At 38.4% G+C, this 16,527-nt stretch overlaps 1 protein-coding gene across 1 annotated transcript in view; it reads left to right on the plus strand.

The window, feature by feature from the left end:
- ATP2C1 (ATPase secretory pathway Ca2+ transporting 1) overlaps positions 1–16,527 on the plus strand; it is an 86,216-nt gene that overhangs the window by 39,686 nt on the left and 30,003 nt on the right. The window contains 7 exon segments of the mRNA XM_030551090.1: positions 4,746–4,901; positions 7,042–7,111; positions 7,114–7,133; positions 9,795–9,870; positions 10,487–10,553; positions 11,835–11,959; positions 13,816–13,913. Of these exon segments, the coding sequence (XP_030406950.1) occupies positions 4,746–4,901; positions 7,042–7,111; positions 7,114–7,133; positions 9,795–9,870; positions 10,487–10,553; positions 11,835–11,959; positions 13,816–13,913 (612 nt within the window).

Here is a 16,527-nt window from a genome sequence, read left to right on the forward strand (position 1 = left end):
GTTATCTGTGCTCTTAGGATTCTGGGTCACTGAAGGGACCAAAATGGAGAATTTAGGCATCCATATGGGCTGCTCTAAGTAATGGCAGCTTCCTCAGTGCTACCTGTGGCCTGCAGCACAAGCTAGAATGGCTGTAACTGTGTGAAGTGCAGGTTTGGATCTTTCCAGCTCGACTCTGTATCCCTACTCTGAGGCTTTTGTGGTGCTTAGAATCTCCTATGGAAACTCAGTGCAGTGCCTGTGCCAAAGGTATTAGCTTACAAGGAGCTGTGGGAGACTTACAGCCCATTTTCACTGCTGGGGTTGCAAGGTGGAGGCAACAATGTACAGAATCCCTCTGTTTTCTAGACACATGCTCTTGTGTGCTAATGGTCTGTCAGATGGCCTAGGGTCTAAAATTGGGCTGAAATATCCAAAGGAATCATGATTAGAGGTAGACCATATAGAAAAGATTAGATTTATTGCCCTTTGTACAGATCACCTACCAACTAGGTCCTTCAAAAACACTAAGGTTTGTAAGTATACTATTCATAATGCTTAGGATAAAGTGAGAAATGCACTGTTGTTTTTAAAAAAAAAAAAGTGCGTGTTGGTTTGACAGCTTCCAAATATAATTAGCAGATAGGTAAATTACATGATCTGGGTAGTTGAATCCCAAATAGTGTCTGGCTGGATTCCAATTAAGGAGTTATGTCCTTAATTGGTATCAGCTTTATAACGAGTGTGTAAATCCAAGCTATCTGAATTTCTGCTGAATAGGAAGAAACACTTAACTGATTCTCTCCAATTTTCTTAAAAACGAAATGGATAACTTTAACAGCCTGCAGACATTCTCAACGGTGGTATGCTGTTTGTTGTGTTCTTTGCATGCACTCATGTAATAAAATGTTGTTAGTATTTGTGAATATTCATTTTTCTTTAGTGGGATTGTAGACTGCTTCTGATCCACTATATTCCATTATGTAGAAAATGGAAACATAACTACAGCAGTGTGCACTTTACTGCCTTGGTTTTAAGTCATTTGTTTTGTCTAGCTTCTGTGTCTGAAACTCAGTGTGAAATTCTTTATTCTCTATCGAAACAGTCATTTTTTTTCCTAGCTGCCTTGAACCAATGGAAGTAATTTACTGTTAAGTTTCATAGGCTATTTCTGGAGAAACAAAAGACTGCATCTATTTGTGTTGCATGACAATTTAAAAAAAGTAACTTGGCAAATGCTTGGAGTGTAAGTAGTTTAAAAGCATATTCTTGAGTTCCAGAATTCCTACCATGATCTTTCAGCACAGGTTGCAGGTTGTACACGAACATGTTGAGGTAAGGGCTTTTTGGGATAAGATCAAATCTGCTTGACCTTAATGACCTCCCTTAGATATCATTGAGAATGAGACTTATTTTATTAGATGCTTAAGACTTCCACTAAAGTATTCATATGTATAAGAGTTTATTCTAAGCCCTTTGTTTACAGGATTTGACTTCTTTTTTTATGAAAAGAATTGCATTGTTTGTATCTTAGTAGACCTTTTTCTTATCTTGTGCTCTTTTAGGTTGGTTTGTGATGAGCAGAGAATGAAGTTTAATCTAATTTATTACTTGACTATTGGCAGATCCTCTTTATAGAAGAGACTTCTAGCTAGTCTCCTAGGTCTACATGGGCCTATGCTTTCACTTCTGTTCTTAGTCAGTGATGGATGTGTTTATGTGTGTTCTTTAAGAAACACAGTAACTGGTCATTTTACTGTTAAAACCCTGGGAAAACTCACTTTGACAACACATCAGTGTTCATCTGCACAGCAAAGTAGGCCAGTATAAAAATGTGTGGGATTTGAAGATGCAATGTAAACATGTAGTCAATTTCATAATATCTTAGCATTATTAGAGAAACCTCTGCGAAGGTGTGAATGCTTGAAGAGGTTTCCTTGATGCCCTGGGATTTAAAGACCAAATTTAAATGAAAAGCCCATAATGAGAGTCCACATTAGATGAATGTTGCCTTGCAACTTATTTGTAGGGAAGTGACACACAAGGGTTAGAAGGGTCCTAGAGCAAAATACCTAGTTTTTTGCTGGATCATATATGTACGTACATGCATATAGGTAATTGTTCTATTTTTTATTTATAAATATTCAACTGAAAGTGTTTTGCCTTGACAAAACTCAATAAGTTTAGCCTGAATAAGGAATATAGCTTTAGCCTACGTCCAGACTACCCCGCCGTATCGGCGGGTTAAAATCGATTGCTCGGGGATCATAGACTCATAGACTCATAGACTGGAAGGGACCTCGAGAGGTCATCGAGTCCAGTCCCCTGCCCTCATGGCAGGACCAAATACTGTCTAGACCATCCCTGATCGACATTTATCTAACCTACTCTTAAATATCTCCAGAGATGGAGATTCCACAATAGATTAGATAGATGCAATATATCGATCCCCGAGCGCGCTTATATCGATTCCGGAACTCCATCAACCCCAACGGAGTTCCGGAATCGACACAGAGAGCCGCGGACATTGATCCCGCGCCATCTGGATGGGTGAGTAATTCGATCTTAGATATTCGACTTCAGCTACGTTATTCACGTAGCTGAAGTTGCGTATCTAAGATCGATTTTCCTCCCCTAGTCTGGACCAGCCCTTAGTGAACTGCCTATTTTTTAGGTGATTGGAATTGAGTAGGTGTTAAAGTGTTAAGGCATATAACCTTACTAATCAGAGGGGGAGTAGGAATAGGACAGTTGGAAAAACTACTTTGTTTTGTTTAAATATTCTGAAACAAACTTCTAAATATTCAGTCTAATCTTCTAGTTGATGACTGTTTTAGTAAACTGCAGAAATTTAGAATTAAGCAGTGTTTGTCCTCTAAAGCATTTGAGGTATAAGAAAAAAGGAAAAATCTTTACTGAACTAACTTACCCCAGAATATGCTGAAAATCTCATTTTTCTAAAAGTGAAATTTAAAACTTCCTTCACCCTTTTTAATCTATATACTAATGAGCTATCCAGGTATTCTGCTAATGCTCTCCAAATTCAGAATGTAACCCTGACAAATAAAATATTGCATATTACAGTTCAGGGCTTCAGACAAAATATCTCTTGGAGTGATTATTTAAATAGTTCAAAGTCTCATTTTTTTTAAAGCTGAACAAAGAGACCAACACAGTTAGTTTGTTTTTAATTCCATAGATAGATTTGTGATACTATACTGTTCACATAAAGTAGCACTTTCCATAGCTGTTCAATTCTACATAGATTTTATTGATTATGATTGAAAGATTAATTGCAGTTTTTGACAAGTGTCCCTTTTTGCTTTGATACAGCACCAGCATTTTAAAAATGGGCACTACCCTGGAAACTATTTGAGAGAATAGCAGGAAATAGAGGGAGATGGGCTGATCACAAAGCACTTTAAAAAAGGATAGTACTTTTTCTAATGTTAACTACATTATTTTATCTAGTGATCTATATTCATCTTGCTGTCCAGCACTGATAAAGAATACCAGTACATCAAAAATAAATGTTGCCTTTTTTAAAAATCTGGAAGTACCTGAACTGCTGTGATCTACCACAGCATTAATTGTTTTGAGTGCAAACAATGTTTAGTTTTTGAAAGACATCCTTCTGAAGAGATGAGGTATTTTAGTAATGAATCTTTCCATCTGTCCTTACCCTTTTTCCCCCCTAAGATAGCTGGCTAAAAGTGTAAATTGATTAGATTACAAATAAATGGGGGTTCCCTAGTTAATCAACAGCTGTTTACAGAGTGATTACATTCAGGAGAAGACTAGAGTTGTCCCCTTGTGATTGACTTCTGGCTCATTCAATAGGGCCAAAATATTCCCATTGTCTTTTTAATGGGAGTGGGATTTGACCCAAGACTGTTCTAGGTCATATATTTTTATATTAAGACTTCTATTTTTTGTTTTGCAATACTTTTATTTTTTTACCCCATGTCTTAACCTGTCTTTTTCTTAATACTAATTCTCCCTCTTTCCGCCAGACTCATTCTTGGGCAGCTCTGCTGATTAAGGGAATCTAGATTAAAGAAACATAATTGCATAGATGTAAATGTATCTCGTGAACAACAAGGCTGCCTTGACTTTTGGCAGGGAATGGTGGTTCTCCCCCACTTCCCCCACCTCCAAAAAGAAAGTTTAAGTGTGAACAAGCGCTTTAGGGAACAGGATCATGGTTAGGAGTTTCTGAGAGCGAAAGGATGCGGCGGTGCATATGTACTTGCAGTCCTAATTAACCCTTTTGGTTGTTGGTTGAATGGATCACAATAGCAGCCCTTCTTCGGGTGGGTCTATAGAGAAATTAGGGTTTTGGGATCCAGTTGGTGGTTTTAATGAAGGCAGGTGAATTGCATCTTCACTTATAGTCAGTACTGTGCCTTTACAGTTTTTTCCAAGCCATTAGGGTATCTCTTTCTTGTGTTTCTCTTCTTCTCAAACTGTCCTTTGGTTTAATACCTAAGATCCCAAAGACTTTTTTGCATTTATTGAACTGGAGGATATAGCCTGTACAACAGCTTGTTCATTTAGTTAGTTTTTCAACTCACTTCATTGATTTTAAGAACATGCTTAGTTAATGTGTGTAATTTCCTAACACATATGCAATACATTTTGTTTCTAAGAAGGGAATCTGAGGGAGAATTTTTAACTGTCTCAGCATTCTGAGTACTTTGAAAAACTCAATACAATACAGATAGACATGAAGCTTTTTATTTAGTCAGTATGTTTTGTTCCCAAAGGCTGTGGATCTTTCTATTGATGAATCTAGTCTGACAGGCGAGACTGCTCCCTGCTCTAAGTCGACTGCTCCTCAGCCAACTGCTAGCAATGGAGACCTCACCTCCAGAAGCAATATTGCTTTCATGGGAACACTGGTTAGATGTGGAAAAGCAAAGGTAATATCATATTGATAGAGACGAATGTGTACTGCATGTCTTAATTATTTCTAAGCTGCCAGATCTACTTTAAAGTTCATCCATCTATTGACAATGTAGCTTAATAGCTGTACAATATTTACATTTCTCTTAGACCAATATTTAAAATGCATGACCTTTTGCTATTAATATAGAAATGTTTAACTACCTGATGTACTATAGCAGAACTTTTTTTTGTAGCTTACTTCAATTACTTGGTTCCAAGGACCCGTGAGGGGGCCGAAAGTACTAAAAGGGGAGTGTGTGTTTGTGGGGAGGAGGGGATTGGCCTGTGAACACTACAAGTCTCCCCATCTCATGAGCACAATCTGCAAAATCCCAAGTCTTTTACTTCTGGGAACCATTCCTTTCAACAGCACTGGGAGTGCCAGCAACTAGCTTGGCCATACCCCACCCAAACTGCCTGGCATCAAAACTCCTACTGATCCATTCCCCCACATTCCAGAGCCAGATGTCTTCCCCCCAGCATCATCCCTGAAAAACTCAGGCCAATTATAACAGGCGTCCCTATGCTGAACCTCTGAACCCCACCAGTCTCCATGAATATCCTGGTAACCTCTTGGTTCACATTCTTCTGGGCCTTATCCACAGGAGTCAGTTCATCAGCTCTTTGTCAAACCCACTTTCTGACCAGACCACTCTTTTATGTCTGGCCACAATTGCTTGATCAACCCAACATCCCTTTGAATTCAAACCCTCCAGCTGACTGCAGTGCAGACCCCAAGATCATTTTTCTCCAAGATTAATAACCAGGACTTTAGGTGGGTGCTCGTTGTTCATTAGTGAATGCACAAAAGGCATGAGCTGATCCCACAGTGTGCCTCTCCTGCTGAGCCACTGAATGTGTACAGATTTAGCCTTGAAACTCAGCTGCAAATCACCAGGTCACCTTCTTGTGGGTCCACTGCACCATAGAGAGCTGGCAAATCCAAACATCAACTATGTTTTGGATGTGCCCTGGAATCGGAAACAGAGCAGGTTAGTTACACTTACTGCCCGTCCTAATAAACCCCTTCCAGGGGGTGGACTTAAACCTTTAACAGTTCAGTTTCCAGTGCATGATAGCCTGAACCTTTTGAGGCAAAAACCTGCGATGTTGCTGCTGTGCTCCTGAAAGAATGTGTACCAAAGTTAGCCAGGTGGAGACAAAAGTAGGCAAACACTTTTTACATAACTCCATCAAACAGCTTCCTGGCAAGATATCAATCACCCTTGTACAAGTAGCAGGGCTGGCTCCTGCTTATATATTACTAGGGAACTTCTAACTGCTCTTCGGGACACTGGTATTCACTGACACATTCCCATAACGCCACCAAGACCCCTTTCTTGTTTTGGTCTGTTTTTGAATACCTGAAGTTCAGCGATGCTGCTCTAGGTTATGGCCATATGTCAGTAATTCCAATACCTGCTTGGGCCAGTCAGCAGCTGCTTGAGGCAGCTCACTTACCCTGAACGCAGCTGGAATAGAACAGAGGCTCTACATGGCCCAGACTAGAGTTTAAATTAATGAAAGGGGAAGGTGAGGGGAACAATTGACTTCTCCTCTGCTGGCCAATGAATGGATAGAGCAGTAGTCGCCAAATTGTGAACCGCCCCCCCCCCAGGGGGTGCAGAGGAATGTTCAAGGAGGCATGGCAGGGTCCAGGCTAGCCCCCATTGGGGGGGTGGGGAGGGAGCGCCACCCAGCCTTGCTCTGCCCTTGGCCCCCTGTTGCAGCTGAGGGGAAGGTGCAGACAGATGTAAGGGGGTGTGAAGTAAAAAGTTGGGGACCAGTGGGGTAGAGCCTCTAGAAGGGAAGGGGCCACCCCTGCATCTCTAGCGAATGCTTTCCTTCTTTCTACTGGGGCTGTTCCAATCACTGCTGGTCCTATCAGCTTTTCTATTGGTTGAGGCAGATCGGTGGCATTGTATAGATATTGCCTGAGAAGTTACTGAATACTTCAGCCAGAGTGTCCAAAAGCTTTGCCAAATTGCTTATCTGACTTGTCCAGAGCATTGATAAAGCTTAAAAAAAATTTCAGTACAGCCAACTAGTCACTATTGATCCATAGATTGTAAACAAATTGTCAAGAACCATTAACAATTTGATATAAAATCTCAGTTGGAATGAATTTTATTTTGTAGGGGGATAGTGATTGGAACTGGAGAAAACTCAGAGTTTGGGGAGGTTTTTAAATGATGCAAGCAGAAGAAGTAAGTATTACTACAAGCACAATATGCTTTTTGTAAATGTGAATACTTTCTGCCAAAAGTTTTGTTAGTGGAGCTTACATTGCATTAGTTTCAGCTAGAAATTTGGAAACTAACCTTTTTAATTATTGGTGTCACTGTCTTTTATTTTTCTTCTCTCGTACACAAGTCTGAACTCAGAGCATGAAAGCAGTAATTGAATTTCATTTACATTACATTGTCTGATGCTCATCATATAGGAGTTTTATTGGTGTGTCTAAAACCTAACTAATTTAAACTTGACTAACTGAACACTAACTTATTATGTAGAAAACATGTAATGGTTTCATAACTTGCTGAACAAAGGTTTTCCAGAGAAATGACCAATAATCATGTCTCATACGGTAATGAGAATTTATTTAATCCTTTTGGCTAAAGTGTCATTGTCAAACGTGACTATAAATAATTTTGTAGTAATCTTTAAATTCCTTTTAAAACACAATTTTTCTTCAGAGAAAAATTACTTTCAAAAGGCTGCTTGTCAAAAGAAGGGGTTTCAAAGAGAAACATTAGTGTGTCTTTTTTAAATCTAGGCAACCTGCCAGAAAAACAGTGCTGCAAGGTTTTCCAGATTAATGCATTATTGTCCTTGTGGGTCTGCTTGCCACTTGGTGTGGGGTTGAGGGGGAGAAGGAGGAAATGCCTTGTATTGAAACAAAACACCACACACACACACACACACACACACCACACACACACACACACACACAACACACACACACACCACACACACACAACACACACACACACACACACACACACACACACACACACACACACCACACACACACACACCCACCCCACCCCACCCCACAATATTCTGTATTCACAAAACTTAACTTAAAAAGGAGGATGTCATAAGTGGTGGTTTTGCACCATCTCTTCTTTTCTTTCAATTTAGAAAATAAGCCTCCATACACGGGCTCTGAACACACCCTACCACTTAATTAAAATCACACAATTAAATATATATTTCAATGTAGTGTTGCAATTAATTAGCATGTTTCCATATTAATTGGAATGCAAAACCATCAAAATACAAATGTTAACCCCCTGCCCTCCAACCAAAATAAATATAACTAATTATTAAAGTCTAAGTTCTGTAGGTGGAGGAGGGAAAACCTTGGCTCAATGCACTTGTATAACATTTTAATGAGTAGTAAGCATATGTGCTGGAAAAGAGTTTTTTGTGAAACAGAAGAAATTGATATCAACCAAGTCATAAATTATAAACTACATCTTTAACAAACTAGTTCCATATCAAGGAGAAATAAATTCCATAGTGAAGAAATGTCTAAAATTAAAATAATGATGCTTTTTGAAAGAGTTGGATTTTACCTTTGTCACTTTCTGTACTTTGCTTATCTAAATTGTCTGCAGTTTTAATTGGCTATGGTATTCATCACTTCCTTTTCTAAACGGTTGTACAATATTGTTGCTGTCCATTATTTAAGCAATTAAAACTATGGGTTTCACTCATGTAATTAAAGTGACCTAGTGCTTTTTCATGTTTAGTTTGTATGGAAACTCTACAAAGTTAACTTCAGAAGGTGTTCCATGCTGTATTGTCTGTCTTTCATGATAATTTTAGTTAAGACATCAGTTGTAATGGTTCTTAGTTAATGAAACGCTGAAGTCTGTTTAAAAAATGAACTATTTGAGAGAATTTATTATGACTACTGAGCAAATGGCATTCGAGAATGAGATACAAGGGTTCTTAAGTTAGTCTGTAATGCATTTATGGCCCTCTTTTTTTTTTTTTTTTTTTTCTTTTTAATCAGAAGTATTTGTCTCATGCAGTCTCTTTATTGCTTTATATTCAGTCAGATATGGGAGAATTGGGAGGGTCTATAATAGGGAGCCTTATTTGGTGCTGCACTAATATAATGTGATAGTTAAGGGCAATTCGCTGTTTGCTCTCAGCAGAGACCTGAGGTTTCTCTCTTCTCTTCCTGATAACAGAACATTTCCTAAATGCAGTTGACACTGCAAAGTTCTCAATTATACCTTGGATATTAGGAAGTCGGAACACGTATCCTACTTCCTGGGCTAGACATGTTTGCGTCCCTGAGCTCCCAGTTGTCTGTTTTTTGGCATTAGGTGTTATGTATCTTTCTATGGAATGACCAGTTCTGAATCTCCTCCAGATGACCAGCAAATCCCCTGAGATATATGGTGGCCTTTCATGAATGATACTTGTTAGACCTTGGAAAAAGTCTCACTTGTCCCTCTGTTACCTGGAGCCAGGGGGTTGTCTATCTGTTTTCAAGAATTACAGGGCTTCAGATCCACTTTGCCTACTTGTAAATACTCAGATAAACTGGGTACATCCAAAGCAGTAGGAAGCTGCTAAAGAATATCTTCTTCACTCTAATGAATTATTCATTGAGGCTTGATTTCTACTTCTCACAAGAGTGGAACAGAGCACTAGATAATGCATAGTGCATGGATATTTCTACATCCTAAATGTGGTTGATTAATTCTACATTTTGGTGGTGTCAACTTTAACAGAGTACCCATTACACTGTTAAATTTTAGAAACTTAATGTCATAATTTGTATTGTAGCATTGCTTACATTTTTGTTAAACAATAATTGTCACCCTGAATTCTCACATTTCATCAAGGCTCCAAAGACACCTCTGCAGAAGAGCATGGACCTTTTAGGAAAACAGCTTTCCTTATATTCTTTTGGTATAATAGGTAAGAACTTATCTGTATCTGCATTTGTGCTTTTTAGGAACATTCATAATTCATTCCTGCTAGACACTTATGTAGCTGTAAATGAAAAAATGTTGGTCTTGGAAAATTTTAAGATTTAAAAACACTTTATTTTTCTGCTTGCTTTTCATTTTATTGACCTGTGCTAATTGATGTGGAATAGCAATTGATTGAACACTGCTAAGCCAATGTTGCTTTCACACTTGTAGATCTTTATTTGTTGCCTGTGTCCTTCTGGCTGCTACAGATCTCTTTCCTGACTGTCTTACTTTTCTGATATTTTTCTACTCTAAATCCTCCTTTCTTTTTAGATAGCCATTTGTGCCTCCTTTTTTAGTTCTGAGTTTCAGTGCCAATGCTGCTCAGTGGTTTAGCTGACAAAAATTTTATTTCACTTTTGATGCTGAAGGGTATCGCCATGCTAACAGACCCGCATCACGCTGGCTAAGGAAACTAAGCTGTACAATGCCCTAAGCCTGAGTTCTAGAGCTGCAATATATAGCACAAATGACAAGTTTACATGTGCTTAATGTTTGATCATCCTGAAGCCCCTATATTGTTTTATATTTAAATATACCTCGCTTTGTTCTGTTTGTAGGTATTATTATGCTGGTTGGCTGGTTGCAAGGAAAGCATATCCTTGATATGTTTACTATTGGTGTGAGGTGAGAATTTCATATCAGAGTGAAAAATATTCTTATTTGAACACTAAAGCAAACACTTGAAAATCAGTGGCATATGTATTATGGTATGTCTGTATCATACATGCTGTGCTTTTAAGCCACTTACATTTCAAATAAATGTAACACTGAATGCCACATAAACTGAAAACAGATTCTGCTATGACACAAAAATGGTCAATCACTTCCATTTTTATGCTAAAATGGTATATATACTGTGCTTGACTTATTTAAATCTATGACCTAATCTCTAGATGTATTTGCAAATAAAAACACAACTAACATCTCTATACATAACGTAATAACCAGAAGTTTAAATTCTGTATAATATAACCACTAGAACTCAAATTTAAACCCAAAGAATAAAATTCATTAACTGGTAGACTCTGGCGAACTCTTGAATAAATAAATGTCTTGTTTCGTGTCCTAAGAGTGTCTCCCTCCCTCAGAGTGGTAGAGGGAGTAAGTTCCCCAGAAAGAGTCATCCTGCAAAGAGTGACCCTTATGTTAGGTGTCCCAACAATCTACTCTAGGAAATCTGCCTCAGCATACCAACTTTGGTAGTGCAGAGGGAAAAAAGGTGATCTTTTTGGAAAAAGGAACCAGACCATACAGAGCTTTTATATGTCAAACCAGCACTTTGAATTGCATCTGTGAGCAACTAGGAAGTGCTTAGTACCCTCTACACCAGCTGAATTTTTTCAAACATTCATGTAAGGTAATCTTAAATATAGTGTATTGTTGTACCCCAAACTGGAGGTGACAGTGTTGGATCATTGGTGCAGCCAGCATTAGAGAGGAAGTTTGACTTTTCCTAGAGGGATGGAGATTATATATAAAATATGGAAAAGTTTGATGCGCTGAATTACCCTTGTTACCTGCTAATTTGATGTGATTTATGCACATTCAGATTTTATTAATTAGGGTTTGAGGGTCTTAGATGGGGAGGACACTTGAAAGTTGATCTTCCATCCTTATTTTCACACCATTTTGCTTAAGTATCATAGCACATCTGAATTCATGCATCTGAACAGTAAACGCTTGAAATCATGGCATATTGGTTCATCTACACTGAGTGCCAACATTTTCCAGACTAAATGTCATGTATTAGAGCAAAGTAGCAGCTGTTTCCTCTGTGTGTGTGCGTGTGGTTTTTTGTTGGTGTATCCATAAAACACGGTCTGTAACTCGATTGATTTTTATGCCTTTTTTTAGTCAGTATGTTGACTTCTAAGCCAGTGTGTTTTGTTTACATTTTTATTGCAGTTTGGCTGTAGCTGCAATCCCTGAAGGACTACCTATTGTGGTAACAGTGACATTGGCCCTTGGTGTGATGAGAATGGTCAAGAAAAGGGCTATTGTAAAAAAGCTACCTATTGTTGAAACTTTAGGTATGACTAACCCAAATAATAAAGAATATTGTGATATTAATGTTGGAGATGACCAAAAAAAGACAGTTTAAAAAGTCTGTTCAACTACTGTTACCATGTTCTTGGTAAAATTGTTGCTAATACTTTAAATACGCTAAATTGAAGTATTTTTTACAAAAATTATTATACTATTGAATTTACTACAGGACTTGTGATGCATTTTTTCCAGGTTCTGGAGCCTAGCATCAGAGCCTAGCATACAAAATTCATTGGTCTATGTCATTATCAGGGCTGTAGTTTCACAGGTGAAACAGTATGGAGGAAAACAGTTCACCAATTAAAACATTTATTCTCTTTTCTGTGCTTAGTTAAATAAAATACTGATGGTTTTTAAAATTGGCAGGTTGCTATGTATTTAGGAATAGTACCATTGAGAGATTTATGAACAACACTTTAAGTTTATCAGTACTAGAAAATTGCTTGGTATGTCATCAGGAAGTCTACATACTTGAAAAGTGGTATGTAGTTTTTAATGTCATACGGGAAGCTGTATTTTAGATATTAAACAAGGACTTGCATCTATATCCTATCTGGTGCTTCAGTGCATTGATACTAATGGATGTGCAGAGTGTTTCAATGCTGCAAGGTTCTCTTAAGTTCCCAAAATGTCAGTGCATCTCAATGCCTTTATCACTAGATGCTGCTGCTGTTCTCGCATTGTATGGTAATAAATCTTACATTCCAAAAATCTCTGCCATGAAACATTCAGATTTAGAATAGTTTAAATAAAGACTCTAATGCAACTTTGACTTAAATTTTAAATGCTGAAGTTAGGAAATTCATGTAGAGGCAAAAAGAGCAAGAGTACTTGTGGCACCTTAGAGACTAACAAATTTATTTCAGCATGAGTTTTCGTGAGCTACAGCTCACTTCTTCGGATGCATAGAATGGAACACACAGACAGGAGATATTTATACATACAGAGAACATGAAAAGATGGAAGTATGCATACCAGCTGGAAGAGTCTAATCAATTGAGTTGAGCTATCGTCAGCAGGGGAAAAAAAACTTTTGAAGTGATAATTAAGATGACCCATAGAAGGTGTGAGGAGAACTTAACACAGGGAAATAGATTCAGTTAGTGTAATGACCCAGCCTTTCCCAGTCTCTGTTAAGGCCTGAGTTAATTGTCTAATCTGCATATTAATTCGCGTTCAGCGGTCTCTCTTTGGAGTCTGTTTTTGAAGTTTTTTTGTTGCAAAACTGCCACCTTCGAGGCATTATCTTTGCTAGAGTAAATAAATATTGTTGAATGTAAGGAAGAACTTGTGGTTGCTATGGAAATAAGAGGGTTAAACTTTTTTTACTGTTCACAACAATTTCTGACACTTCCTTAATATAGTTGTTTGAAGTTCAGTAAACAGGAAGACAAACATTTTGGAAAATTATAGCTCTTAGCAGCATTCATAACCCTTTGCATAGTTTTGTTGAACTACCTATTGACAATTTTTTGTGGTGAATGCTTTGAGTCAGTTTATAAGTAACTAGAAATTTTTTGCCTCTGCTTAAAAAAAATCAAAAAACCTGCATTGATTTTATAAAATCCAAAAAATGGAATTGTAACCTAGGTAATTAGCGTTGGTTTTTTTGGCATATGAGAGTTCTGAAGGAGATAGTGACAAATTAAAACATAATTTAGATATATTAACACCCTCCCTCTAATGAAGTTCTCTGTACCATGAACATCTTATCTCAAGTTCCAAAACACTTGGAAATAAATTTATCTTCACTGAGGTTTGTTTGCTCATAAGCTACTCATGTTTCAAAGAATACTTCCTGTCATGTGTTTCATTTAATTGTTTGTTTGTTTTTTTCCAGGTTGCTGTAATGTGATTTGTTCAGATAAAACTGGAACTCTGACCAAGAATGAAATGACTGTTGTTCATATTTTTACTTCGGATGGACAGTATGCTGAGGTATGTGGTAGGAATATTTTTTTAAACTTTTTCTCTCTAGTGACTTTTAATGCAGATGAAAGGTGCCAGACTGAAATGTGTTAATTACAGCAAATTCAGAGCTATCTGAGGTAGTGTAACCTTCTCCATGTCCTCGTGCTGTGTCTCAGTACTGTTCTGGAGGGACCACCTCTAGAGGGAAAGCTAGTCCTGTCTGCATCCCTATTCAGTATTTTGAGATTTCTTGGCCATGTCCCGTTGTTCTGTTTATAGGGAGTTCTCCATAAGAATAGATAGGGAGATATGGCTCTTTGAGCATGCTGACATCATATTATGATGGCTTTGGTTAAAAAAAAAGAACATTGAGAGGTTGTTTTTGCCATCACTATTGAAAACAAGATTATGGTGGGTACTTGCTGTAGCATGTGAATAAAAATGAAATCTAGCTGTAGTAGACTTCAGAGCCAGGGTATCAAACATATCACTACCTTCATATTTGCAAAGAAAAACATTTGGTTAAGACTTGTAAGTTAATTGATAGTTATATCTTAATGAATGTGGAGATGAGTTGAAATAATTAAATGTGGACTCCACCACCACGCTAATGTCTTTAGAGTTGACTCTTCAATGATGACACCTTGGTGTTGAGAGTATCTGTTTCATTGCTGATCATTTTATGAATGGAATGAAGAAGGGTGTGGCAGTGAATGCATGGTGAGGACTGAGAATTGCTGCTCGGAGGGAAATGCACAAGGAGATACAAAGATAAAGAGGGACAACAAGAAGAAAGTGGGAAAAGAAAAGACAAATAACTGCTCCTCTTAAAACCACATTTTCTCACTACATGCACGTCTTCATTTATGACATTAAAGCACTGCACCGTGTCCACACTGTGCTCCTTGTGAAGCTGGAGTGTATCCATATTAGCAGCTCTTGCAACAACAAAGACAGCGATGCATTGTGATAGCTATCCCACTGTGCAACTGGCCACAGGGTAGTTTGGGAAGGGTTTGCAGTGCCTCAAGGGGCAGGCATAGTGTCACATGATGTAGGTTTCCCAATCACGTTGTTCCATGGGGATCCTACTACATTGCCAGCTGCTTTTCAGCTGAAGAACTTTGTGTGGATTGGGGGTGGGGGGGAGACAGTGTGTTTTGAGGGACACTGTCAGCATTCTGTCTTGTAAGATCAGACAGCGGGAGGAAGCAACTAGCCCTGGGGGAGGGGGAAACCCTGACATCAGCCCCTGCCTCCCTTCCCTGGGCTTTCCACACAGCAGTCTGTGTCTGTCATACCCACACCTGCCTGTGTATTCAACAGTACAAGCATTCCACATTAATGGTTTGCTTTGTGCTGGTCTGCTCCGCTCCAGGACACAGCACAGCATGCACAGGCTGTCAGAAAGGGTGCTTTTGAAAGGGCAGCCAAATTCAAAGCAATGAGCAGAATGGTCATTTGAGGCATTATGGGACAGCTCCGGAGGCCAATTATAACACAGAATGCAATCAAGTGTCCACTGGCAATAGAGTGCAGGAGCCTCTGCAAATAGCCTTACGACTCTCATTGAGGGTTTTTTTGAAGCACTGCAACTAAGGAGTTTCTGCACATGATGTGGGTTGGCAGTGTGTATATGTCTGCAGTTTGAGCACAAAAAGCTGCTTTACTGCACAGAAACTTGCCAGTGTAGACAAGCCCTAAGTGATACTGTGTGATAAGGCAGTGAACAAATGTTAAAGGTGAAATCTTGGATTTACTGAAGGCAATTGGAGTTTTTCTGTTGACTTCACTGGGGCCAGGATTTTGTCCTGTAAGTTTAGTTACTACCAAAAGGCCATATTCTCCAGTTGATCTCTATTAAGTGGAAAATCCACTTGATTGTTAATCATTGGAGTCTTTAACTTTTGCCTTCAGCCAACTGATTACAATTAAAAATGAAATTCTGCCCTCTCCACTAAAGGTATAGGGTATGCTCTAGCCAAGTAATCAGAGTTCTGATTTGTTACTTGTCAGGCTTATCAAAATAAGCCTGAATATTGGAAAAAATATGCTGTGCCTAAACAAAACGGAGTCCGGTGGCACCTTTAAAGACTAACAGATTTATTTGGTCATAAGCTTTTGTGGGTAAAAAACCTCACCTACCCACGGAAGCTTATGCCCAAATAAATCTGTTAGTCTTTAAGGTGCCACGGGACTCCTTGTTGTGTTTGTGGATACAGACTAACACGGCTTCCTGCCAATGCTGTGCCTAGTACCTACTGAGTCACTTGTGGTGATGTGATATGATGATGAAACACAAGCAAGCTCAGTGGTGTCTCTCTCCTTGCATATACCTTAGATTAAGATCTGTTTTGTAAAAAACATTTCTAACACTCACATAATCACTTCTGTGAGGTTTTTTGCTGTTGATGTGGATATTTTTGTAAAATGACAGTTTAAACCAAGCTATCATAACATCTGTTAAACTGAAATGGACTTGTTGCATGGAGTCAGGATATAGGAATGCTGTTCTGATGCCTAATTATAGATCAGAGGAACTCTGAAAATAAAAATATTTGGGAAAATGTAGTTGAAATCAAACTCATAATTTTCCGTGGAAAATTTGCCTTTTTTTAAATCAACCCCCCCCCCCCCCCGC

This window comes from Gopherus evgoodei, chromosome 2 (assembly GCF_007399415.2).
Source record: "Gopherus evgoodei ecotype Sinaloan lineage chromosome 2, rGopEvg1_v1.p, whole genome shotgun sequence".
Taxonomy (NCBI): Eukaryota; Metazoa; Chordata; order Testudines; family Testudinidae; genus Gopherus; species Gopherus evgoodei.